The sequence below is a fragment of the Heterocephalus glaber genome, unplaced genomic scaffold (genome assembly GCF_053883595.1).
Source record: "Heterocephalus glaber isolate CG9 unplaced genomic scaffold, H.glaber_assembly_v1.0 deba00000122, whole genome shotgun sequence".
NCBI lineage: Eukaryota > Metazoa > Chordata > Mammalia > Rodentia > Bathyergidae > Heterocephalus > Heterocephalus glaber.
Window position 1 is genome coordinate 79,648,873 of NW_028258138.1, and position 12,204 is coordinate 79,661,076.

Sequence of the window (12,204 nt, forward strand, 5' to 3'; positions counted from 1 at the left end):
GTCCACAAATTAAGTTTTCTTTTTTTTTTTGGTACCGGGTATGGAACTCAGGACCTTGCGCTTGCAAGGCAGGTGCAGCACCACTGAGCTGAATCCCCGGCCCACAATTAGTTTTCTTAAAGTAGTTTTTAAATTATGATTTCCCTTGTCTCTTTTCTACCTTTTTTTCCCCTTTTTCTATCCTACTTATGAATGGCTTAGACATGGGATAAAACCCAGGATGCAGAAGACTGATACCCTGTGTAGCGAATTTGACTGTAGGGAAGCAGCGAGAATTCCGTGGAAAGCTGGGATGACTTTGAACTGGAACCTCCTCCCCTTGCTGTCAGCGGGTGGCGCCATACGCTTGATGCCTGCGACAGTGGCAGGTAGATCTCTCAGCCAGGCGATCACAAGGGAAACCACTGATACTACCATGAGCTGCAGCTCTGAGCCACAGCCAAGTCGGGATGTTAGGACACCTCCAGCACACACAACCCCCCCCCCCCCCGCCCCAGGACCGGACACCTACCTGCAAAGTGCCCTCCTCTTGGGACAGCTTGAAGAGAGGTCAGGTAGCACTGGCCAAGATCACACCACCTCTCTCAAGGAGCCTTCTCTCAACAAAGTCATCTGGACACAAAAGTAACTACAAGGTATCTACTGGCTTTAGAAACACTTATTTTACAAGGGCTGGAGATTTAGCTCAGTGTCGCCTCGCCTGCCTTGCAAATGCAAGGTCTCGAGTTTGATCCCCGGTACTTCAAACAAAACAAAAAAACATTATTTTACAAAGAAAAAAAAAATTACTGGTAAATTATTTTAAATAAGACATTTTTCCTAGTGAAGCATTTGCTTCACAAAAAGATTTGCAACATGACTTTTTAAAAAATATACTCACTGCATAGATATTACATATATGGCAGAAGTACACATTTAATATCTTTTTATTTATCTTATAAAACAGGAGAAGAGCATTTTCAAAGTGCTTCTGTAGCTACTGTACCCATTGTCCCCCAACACTGAGGCAGGGAAAAAGAGCAGGAATCTTACAAGGAAGCAGAGGTCCCAGAAATTAAATGACTGACCTAATTAGCAGCAGAATCAGACATGAGGCTAATTCTCCTGATTCTTCATGTCACCATAAATAACACATATTCTCAGATAGTGGGATGAGAGGATGAAGGTACTGAGCAGGTGGTTAATAAATACCCATTGGTTGCAAGATTACCAATAGAGGGTGTAAGAAGCCTAGAGTCCTCTGCCAGGTGTTCCTGCATTCATAAGACTTGGGATCTTGAGAGGTGAATGAGAACTGCATCAGGACACAAGGTGAAAATCTTTGCGTAATGGAAGCTTGCAGGTAGCTGTTGGCAAATATGACTCATAGGTCTTAATTCTGGAAAAGATCATCAGCATCACAGAATCACTCCATCAGCTGTCAAGGGGTGAGAGCTGCTAGGTTTACAACTTCTACTGAGGTGGTTACCATCATAGGCTCTGAAGAACCTCAAACTGCCCATATGCAGGGACTATGTACCAGGCTTTTAGCTTCTGTCTCCTGTGATACCTTGCTCTGACCTACAAATCCCAGACAGGAAGAGCACTTCTTGGACAGTGTCTGTAAAACTTGAAGTTCTGCCACGTGTGTTGGTGCATACCTACAATCCCCAAGAGCTAAGGCGGGAGGATCCCAAGTTCAAGCTCAGCCTAGGCAATTTAGTAACTTACTGAAATCCTGTCTCAAAATTAAAAAAAGGTCTGGGGTATAGCTCAGTGTGAAGACCCTGGGTTCAATCTATAGAATTACAAAAAAAAAAAAGAGAGAAAAGCCGAGGTTATAGCAGGCACAGTAATCCCAGCTACTCAAGAGGGTAAGGCAGGAAGATCACAAGTTTATGGCCAGCCAGGACAACTTATGGAGACTGTCTCAAAAAATATGAAGGGCTGAGGATAGAGCTCAGTGGCAGAGCACTTGCCTAGTGTAAAACCCTAGGTTCAATCCCCAGTATCACCAAAAAAAGAAAAAGGAAAAAAAAAATGAAAAGAGAACTGAGGTCTCTTCTCCCTAACTCACTGGTGAAAGGCACTGGGAAAGCTAATGCTTGTGCTATGTTTCTTGGCAGATGCTGGATTCTACTGAAGCCCTTCTCCTGGGTTATACTCTTGTGTTTCCAATTGAGGACAGGGATCCTCAGCTTCGTCCAGTCATCAGGGTCCAAAAAGCTCAATGCTGTCCAGTTTCTCCTCTTTGTAGAGCAGGATGTTCTCCATCAGTTTCCTTTTGGCTTCATTTATCTCAATTTTCCATGAAGTCTCTGGAGATAAGTTCAACATAAAGTAAAAAACAACTTAAAACTTACTATTATTATAACTTTTAGAAAGTCAGACTTGGAATAAATCTTGGAAGCAGCCTATTGACTATCAATAGGTAAACAGATAAAGAAAATAAATTACTGCTTTACCAAAAAGAAGGATAAACTTGAGTTATTTGCAGGTAAATGGAAGCACATTATGGTTGAGACCATAATGTTAAGTGAAATAAATCAGACACCCAAGCTAAAATTTCTTATTGTCTCTCTTATATGAGAAAACCGAAGTATAATTTTAAGAGCAAAATAAAATGTAATAGGAAACAAGGAGCTAGTTCTTTTTTAAATGGGAAGAGAACCAAGAGATGGAGGGAGAAAGGGAGGGAAGAGGGAAAAGCGGGCAAGCAGAACTAAACAGAATTAGATGTGCTCTGTACGTGTACCAAGTCCGCACATTGAATGTAATCACATGTACTAATGAAAAAGCAAAACGAAGAGTCAGACTTGGTCAGTCTCACTAAGCCAAGTTTCTGACCCAGGCACCTCCCCACAGTAAGGGTGCAGGTCTGGAGTCAACCTGAAGACAGCCTCTCTGTCCTTCCTCCTCAGGAAGAGCAGCGGGTCAGAGTCTGGGCAGAGTGGAGCCATGCTTCTAGAGGAAGGAGCATTTCACTGATAAGGTCTTTCTTGTTTTTATTTCAAAAGGAAGCCTGGTGTATCTGCACTGAAGTGGCAGCGACAGAGGTCTTTAGAGGAAGAAGTGGGCAGGGAGGGAACACGCTAGCTTCGCTGGCCCAGGGGAAGAGTTCTGATTGGGTCTCTCAGAGTGAGGGGGACTTTTAACAAGGGGAAGCCATTCTCAATCTGTGGGTGTAGAGCAGTGACAAAGCGCTTGCCTAGCATACCTGAAGCCCGGGTTTCTACTCCTAACACCTTATGAGTAAATGAATAAACATATAAATACAGAAATAAAAAATAAAAACCACTGTACACTCTGGGAGGCTAAAGCAGGAGGATGAGGATCACAAGTTCAAGTCCAGTGCGGGCAACTTAGCCCAGACCCTATGAAAGAAAAGGAAGGAAGGAAGAAAAGAGAACACATCGCTCGGTGTGAAGGCCTTCGATCGCAAGTACTAGCAAAAAAACAAAATACAAAGACAAAAAAAAGCCGCCTCCAAAAAACCACCTAGGTGGTTCCCAGAAAGGGATCTAAAGATGGATCAAGGAGGGTCAGGGTCGGTTGCAGTGATTCCAGCAATATGAGACAGGCGGCAGGGGGTGGGAGGGTGGTGGAAAAATGGAAATGGGGGGGGGGGGGGTCAAGGAGGCCTGTGGGTTCTCCTCGTGCTTGGGGAATCCTTAAAGGAATCAACAAGGAAGGACGGAATGACGGCGGCTGCGCTTACCGCTCTGGGCCCCAGAGGAGTCCGCCTGCAGCCCTCCAGCTTCGGCCTCCGCAGCCGCACCGCGCACCGCCCTCCCGGAGCTCGCCGCGTCTAGGCCGGCGTGGTCCACAACATCAGACTCCTCCGGTGTGTTGGCGGAAGAGCATGTTCCTGCAGAGAGCCCGCTCCAAGGCAGCAGGGGACCCCGCCCTCGGAGCCACTCCTCCACAGCAGCCACGGAGCCCAGCGCCTTGGGGAGAAAAAAAGCGATTTGAAAAGCCCACTGCCGGCTTCCGACTTCCGCCCCGCCCTCGCCCCGCAGCCAAGATGGGCCACTCACTGGACCACCCCCATCCATCCCACCACAGTGATTGGTTCGGGTGGGGCACATGACCAAATTGGCCAATCAGAATCCTCCCTTGGGATTTTCCCACCCAGATCAATAAAGACAGCTTTCCAGTGGCGCAGGCTTTGTAAACCCTAGATATCCCTTTACAGGAGGAGAAATGGAACTTCAACAAAGAGGAAAGCGATAGAGAGACAGACACAGATAACACTTTCGATGTTGAGACTCTGGGTCTAAGTGTTCTGAAAGCAGGGCAAGGCTGGTCCTCTAATGTCTGGTTAAATGAGCCACTTCATTCATTCATTCATTCATTCATTCAGTGATAGCCAACCCGACTCCATCTTGTGCCTCAAACCATTTTGTACCTGTGCTTGAACAAAGTGCTTGGGCTTGAACAAAGCACCCAAAACCCCCACATCCTGCTTGGCAGTAAACTTGCTGCAGTTGCAGGATGTTTTGTAGCTCACCTAGTGTGTGTGAAACTTCCTCCTACCCGCCCCGCCCCCCACTAACCTGGCATGGTTCTGCTGTAAGATTCTGCTTGCTTTCCCCCGAGCCCTCCCCAACTGAAAGCATGATTTAAAAGGAGAAATCAAACTGCTTCCCATTGCTGAGGACACTTCTGGGCATTAGCCCCTCAGCCACAGGCTGTAATAAACAGGCTCAAAATGGCAAAGGGTGTGGCACATCTCTATTGTTTGAACTCGCTCATCCATAACAATATTATCTCTCCTTCTCTATATATCTGTGTTTCTTTTTGAGAGTTTGAATTTTTAACACTTTCAGTGAGAAATGAACGAGTAATAAAGACATTGCCCTTGAGAGCCTTTCTGGTTAGCAAGATTAGAAAAATCAAAGGCAAGCAGGAAACACATGTTTCTACTTTACACATAGAATGGACCCTTGACTCACTACTCAGTTTGTTCCGGAGGGCTGGTTGTAACTCAAGTTGATCAACTGAAGGCTCAGACTCCTCTACACAGTCTTCTAAGTCTCTCTCCAGTATACAGGCAGATCTCAGTGTCCTTAGACATTGGCCCAGGATTTCTCAATTAAGCCCACACAGGAAAGGATGTTGTAATGTTCCTTCCAGAACTCTTTAAGGATTAAATCTGTATCTGAGACCATCTGGAAGCACAAGCCGCCGGCACTCAAGAATTTGGTCATAAGTTAAAACCAAAATTCCAGTCATAACTCAAGTTGTTCCTATGTCAGGCCTGTCGTAACTCGAGGGTCCACTGCACACAAAAGGCATATATATAGGTTCTTTTTACTTTTCCCCCCCAGTATTAGGGACTTAATGCAGAGCTTTCACACTGAGGTATATCCCTGGCCCTTTCTTATTTTTTATTTTTTATTTTGGATTTTGCTAAGTGGCCAAACTGCCTGGGCTGGGCTCCAGCCTGCACTCCTGCCTCAGCCTCCTCAAGTGCTGGCATACATACCTCTAATAACAATATCACATTTCTTCAGTGCCTTGTAAAAAAATTTAGTGTACAAATTTACATATTTTACACCCAATGAATAATGGGTTTTTCTTTTTCATAATTTTAAGATCTTAATTGGAAAAAGAAAAGGAACTTACAGAGAGAAGAGGGATACAGCAGATTCAGAAAGCAAGCAGAACTCTTTAAGCATTAGAGGATCTGATCCTGCCTACCCTAGGGCCCAGAACACTTCTGCCCTCAGGTTCCCCATTATCCATACACTGCCCCTTTTTGCTGGTAGGTTTAGCTGCTTGCAACCAAATCCAGTCCTGGTATATGAAATCCTGTCTCTGCAAACCTGTCTCCAGTAAGGCAGATCCAGACAGTCCCCAGGAAGTGAGGTTTCTGTTAGTGAGGCTCACCTCCTGCAAGCCAGTGTTGCGCCTCTGCAGACAGAGGCAGACAGCTGTGGCTAAGGCCTCAGCACAGTGCTCTGGCAGCGACCAGGCTCTCTTCTCCAGGTACTTCTGGCAGATCTCCTTTGCCAACACCTTCTCCACCCCAGTCTTCCTGGAGCTTGTAATTTCACTGAGGAGTAAATCCTTCTGTGGAAGGAAGAATGGAAAGGCCTCCTGTGAGCTGTGCAGTGTAGCAGCCACCATGCCTTCCCCACCCACCTCCAGGACTGCCCTGGAGCCCAACAGCTTCTCAAAAAGCAAACTGAACATTTAAAGCTTAAATGCAAGGGTCTCTGAAACAAGTACAAAACTAGGAAGTTTAACATCACTCAATTCCCTATATGCAGTCCACAGTACACTTATACCACAACCACAGACCTCTGCTGTTCATAAGGAAAATTGCAATCATGAAAACACCTCTCCTAGGACAGAAACATTAACAAAATAATGTATCTGTTATGGTTTGTGCCTAGATATCCCCCCCAAAGTCTCATGTGGTCATAAGTGGCTGAATCTAGAGTGTGTGATGTTGGGATTAAGGATGTGTGATTACTAAATCAGTACACTGATTGGTCTGGTACCATCCTAATCCTGGAAGCCTGGATACAATATAAGGAAAAGAAAGAGACTTGTCTTCTCCCTTGTTGCTTTGCTACCTTCAGTCCACAGTGAGCTGTTGCTCTCTGCCATGTGCCACCCTGCCTTGGAGCCAGCTGATTATGGACTAAAGCCTCTACAAACTGTGAGCTAAATAAACCTTTTACCTTTGGGTGTTGGGTATTTAATCTTAGCAATGAGAAAAGAAACTAACACAGTAGCTAAAGCACAAAGTATGACGCCTAATACAGAAGAAACATACAATTACCTACTGGTGATAAATAGTACTGGTAATAACTATCATGTACTACAAACTGAGCACTTGCATTAATAATTTACTTACATTAATAATTTCATCTTATTAGCAATTACATGGGCCCTTTCCTCCTCTGTTGGTGCCATGACACACATGAAAAAGCTTATAGCAAAGGAAGGCAAAAAGAAACAGGAGGTTCTCAAATTCACTCTGACTGTACCCACCCTGCAAAAGATGGAATGATGGATGCTGCTGATCTCAAGCAGTTTCTCCAAGAGAAAAATCAATGCAAACAGAAAAGCTAGGAATCTTGGGGGAGGGGGTTGTAAACATCAAAAGTAATAAGAGCAAGGTCTCAGTCTCTTCAGAGATGCCTTTTTTTTTCTTTTCCAGGTCTGAGGATGGAAACCAGGGCCCTGCATGTGCCTTGTCACTGAGCTACATTCCCAGCCCACTCTCAAGAAGTATCTGATGACTAATTTACACAACTGGTTCCACACAGCTGCTAAATGCAAAGAGAGTTACAAATAACATTACTAATAAATTAACCAGAACAAAGAAGATAAGATGAGGATTAAAACTTTCTTATCTGGAATATTTTGTATGAGTTCTTGAATAAAACTTGGGAAGCAAAAAAAAAGAATTATATGGAAACGGAAATGGATAATCTCTTAGAATACAAAACTCTAAAATGTAGGCTTCCACAACTGGGTGTATATGCAGCTCATTGGTAAAGTGCTTGCATAGGATCTGAGAGGCCCTGGCTGAGTTCAATCCCTAGCACCACAAAAGCTAATTTTAAATATATAATCATAGCTGTGCACAGGTATATACACCTGTAATCTCTACTATTCAGGAGGCTAAGACATGAGGACCATAGGTTCGAGATCAGCCTGGGCAACTCAATGAAAATCTGTTGCAAAAGAAAATTTTATGGATTTTTTTTTTGAAGGGGAGGGGTTGATTTGTTTTTTGTTTTTTTGAGACAGAGTCTCACTATGTAGCCCAGGCTGGCCATGAAGTCATAGCAATCCTCCTGCCTCAGCCTCCTAAGTGTTGGGATTACAGGTGTGCACCACGAGACCTGGCATTCAAAATGAAATATTAAAAAGGACTGGAATTGTACTCACTGGTAGATAGCATATGTGATGATGCTCTGGGTCCAATTCCCATTACCTCCAAATATATATAATTATACATTATGATTTATTATTCTTTATAAATGTATAGTTATCTAATTATAAATATGTAAAATGTATACTGTATAGTATTTTTTTAACTCTATTTTATTTTATTTTATTATTATTATTTTTTTGGTACCAGGGATCAAACTCAGGTTCTTGTGCTTGTGTAGCAGGTGGCGAAACCACTGAGCTAAATCCCCGGCCCTACTGTATAGTATTTTGTACTACATAAGAAGCAGAATTCTAAAAACTATACAACAGAAGATATGATATAAATAATAATTATGTTTTTATACAAATATATAAGTATCCTTGGCATAAATATATTATATATAATATATATTTCATGTGCAGTATGGTATCATGTATATGTTTATATATATTCCAAATACATTGTATGAAACACATTGATTAAATATAAGAAAATTAATATATAATTATATAACTATTAACATAGTTACACTGAATTAATCATATCATCATGTTACCATAATTTATATGTTTTCTATTTGTCTTCGTAAGTATAATTTGTGTAAATAATATAACATTAATACACTTTTATACAACATATTTGTCATATATAATATCATGTAAACTTTAAATAGTACCATATATACCTTTTAATTATATTATCAAACATATAATTTTAGTTACATGTATTAATTCTATTAACATATATACATTTTTTGGGGGGGTGTACCAGGGATTGAACTTGGGACCTTGCGCTTGCGAGGCAGGCACTGGAACCATTGAGCTAAATACCTGGCCCATACATACATATTTCAATATACTTTATATATTACATACTCTATTTCATGTAAAATGCAAAAACCTGATGAAATTCTATACTATGAATAATATAAAATATAAATATATATTTGAGTATAAATATTGTATATAAATAATATGAGCTATGTATCTGTGTACATACATAAAATAAGAACCAGAAGTCAGGTTGCCAAAAATAACAGTTGTTATCTCCAAGCATAATTTCAGTTATTTTTTTGTTTTAGTGGTGGGGATTGAACCCAGGGCCTCTGCACCAAGCTACATCCCAGCCCTTTGTTTTTTTATTTTTCACTCTGAGACAAGGTCTCCCTAAGTTGCTCAAGCTGAGCTTGAATCTGCCATCCTCCTGCTTCAGCCTCCCAAGTGCTGGGATTACAGGCATGAGTCATCATACCCCCCTTTAAATTTTTTTTTTGTACTAGGGATCGAACTCAGGTACTTGCGCTTGTGGGGCAGCTTTTGTTTTATATTTTGAGGTGGCAGGCCTCATGCATTGCTAGGACCCTCAGTCTCTGTATGTTTGTTTGTTTGTTTATTTATTTATTTATTTTTTGGTACTGGGGATCGAACTCAGGTCCTTGTGTTTGCAAGGCAGGCAGTGGAACCACTGAGCTAAATCCCTGGCCCTCTCTATGTTTATTTTTAATGTCAAGAGTTTCTGCTGTTCTGTATTTCCCAGTTGTTACCTGTGGCCTTCAGAAAGCCCAGATTTATATGACATCTGGTACCTGCTGACTTTCTCTATCTGCTCTTCTCCCTGTCTCCCTCTGATCATTATATTCAGCCATGCTGGCTTCCTTCCATCCTAGAAGCCCCACAGCCACCCTGCCCCAGGCCTTACACTTGTCCCCTTTGCCTAGAATGTGGTTCTTGTGAGGTTTACCACATCTCATTCTCTCCTGCCCTTCAGGTCACTGCTCAACCATGACCCTGCCCGTGAGGCCTGCTCTGCGTTTGCCTCCACTCTACCCCTAACCTTACTTCTGGTTCACTCACAGAACATGCTGCTGGCTGGTGTGACACATTTCTATTTACCTGAGTATCATTTCTTCTTCTGCACAGGAATGAAAGCTCCCTGAGGACAGAAACCTTATCTTTCTACACACTTGCCCTGTGTGTAGCAAGTGCCTCATGCCCATTTTCACAAACTGTACATACCAATTTACTGTTTTTGGCTAAGTTTCATATTTTCTTTTTGTATAATTTTATTATTTTTATCAGAAGCAATTCATTCAATGTGAAATTAATTTTTACCACTTTGTACAAACTTTCATACAAATACATTTACAATTCAGAAAAAAGTACTTCTGAAAGATTATCAGCCATGAGTTGTGATGTTTGCTTCAAAAGCAAACAGCTGGATGTGGTGGTACATACATATGGTCCCAGGTCCTTGGGAAGCTGAGGCAGGAAGATCACTTGATCAGGAGTTCAAAGCAGCCTGGGCACCATAGTGAGACTATATCTCAAAAAGACCAAAATGCAGAGCTGGACATGCTGGTACACACCTGTAATCCCAACATTCCTGGGAGGCTGAAGCAGGAGGAGCACAGTGAGTTCAAAGCCAGCTTGAGCCACATAGTAAGTTCCAGGCCAGCCTAGACTACATAGCAAGACCCTGTCTCAAAACACAACAACAAAAGACAACCAAACAACCAAAACCAAAATAAAATAAAACAAGCCCCACTCTGTCTATTTCCCCATCCAGAAAATATGTGGTTCAAGGATCTGACAATACTTCATGCCTGACACCACATCATCAGGAATTCAGTACCTGGAGACTAAAAACCTCTTGGGGACAGGGGATACTCTTCTGACCCTCTTGTACCCCTTGGATCACTTGTGCCTTTTAAGTGTTTATCTTTTAAAGAATTAAAATGATGTGGGCCAGGGATATAGCTCAGTGGCCCCGCACCTGCCTGGCAAGCACAAGTCCTGAGTTCAATCCCTGGTATGGAAAAAAAATTAAAATGATGTTAGCCAGGCATGGTGGTGCACACCTGTAATCCCAGCACTCGGGAGCCTGAGGCTGGAGAATCTCTGCAAGTTTGAAGCCAGCCTGAACTACATAATGTGACCCTGTGTCAAAAAAACAAAAAAGGAATTATAATAATGTTGAAAGTAGACAAATCACTAAATAACAGTTGAAGCTTCTGACTGCTTTACAGATGCAGAGGTCACCACTACCTGGATATAATTACAGTGTTCACAGTGAATGGCCTTAAAGAACAACAGGACTGTTCACCATCTCACAGTTCCCCAGTGGAAAGTCAGCTTATCCAGAAAGCTGCACTGAGAGTGCTGCGGATGCACCTCAGAAAGATGCCCAGCCTTCACAACAGAAAGTCAGCATTCCCATGGAGCAGTCACCAACTGCACCCTCAGGCAGGAAGCTGGGCCACACTTGGGCTGTGCTGCACGGACCATGAAAGTGTTCTTGAGAAAAGCATTGACCACGAACCCAAAGCAAGTCTCAAGCACAGGAAATATGAGGAACAGAGAAAGGCACGCACAATACCACAAGGATGTCATCAACAAACGAGAATGTGAGCTAATTTACATAGGACAGATGACCCACTTTATGCAAAACTGAAGTGACATACAGAAAGAAAAGGGAGGAGGGACCAGGAGAGAACAGAGAAGTCTTTTAAGAAACAACCAAAAGGGCCATGTATGGTGGTGCACACCTGTAATCCTAGCACTTGGGAGGCTGAGGCTGGAGGATCACAGTGAGTTTGAGGTCAGCCTGAGCTACATAGTAAGTTCAAGGCCAGTCTGAACTACACAGTGAGACCCTGTCTCAGAGAAACAGAGAGAGAGAGAGAGAGAGAGAGAGAGAGACTTGGAGCCAGGAGAACTGACTAGAATCCTGGCTGTCAGGTTCAATAATGCTGAGAACTCACACAAATTTCCGAGCCCACTTTCCTGATCTGCACACCGATACCATAACCCTATCATGAGAATTCTGTGATGATCCAGAAAGATAATATATGTAAAGTGTCTGATACACTGTGGTGTGATATTTCTGAAATGACATCATGTGGGGGGGGGTGTATGAGATCTTTGACCTACAAAATGGAAAGTACAATTTTCATAATAAAAACCTGTTTAAGAGGGCTGAAATAAACTTTTACCAAGTTGAGGACAAACCTATGTAACTGCCCGGTAGGTAAAGAAGGAATGGGTTTTTCCTAACCACTCTATTTTTAAGTAAATTTTATTTTATTTTATCCCATCCCCCCCAAACCCCTTCCCCTCCCTTGTACAAAAGCTTTGTTTCCATTTTTTTTCCTTCTGTTTTTCTAAGCATTCTAAATTTCATTAGCATGAAAAAGCTGGTAGAGCCTTGGGTTTAAAGCTACTCTGCACAAATGGAAATCAAACCCTGAACTGAGGTATGCATAAGTGGGCACACTCTCCCTACTCTCCCTACCCATTCAGCCCTGAGGCCCCAACACACCAGCCAGTGGC

The 12,204-nt window shown here is 42.7% G+C and overlaps 1 protein-coding gene across 8 annotated transcripts in view; it reads right to left on the minus strand.

Moving 5' to 3' along the window:
- Positions 1-908: 908 nt before the first annotated feature.
- The window catches only part of Irak2 (interleukin 1 receptor associated kinase 2), a 56,568-nt gene continuing 45,272 nt past the window's right edge, over positions 909-12,204 (minus strand). For all 8 annotated transcript variants that reach the window (XM_087217238.1, XM_087217247.1, XM_087217229.1 and 5 more), the window contains 3 exons: positions 5,872-6,054; positions 3,698-3,926; positions 909-2,297 (listed from right to left, as the gene is read on the minus strand). In XM_087217238.1, coding sequence (XP_087073364.1) covers positions 2,191-2,297; positions 3,698-3,926; positions 5,872-6,054 — 519 coding nt within the window. In that variant the 3' untranslated portion in view covers positions 909-2,190. The remainder of the gene's footprint in view (positions 2,298-3,697; positions 3,927-5,871; positions 6,055-12,204) is intronic.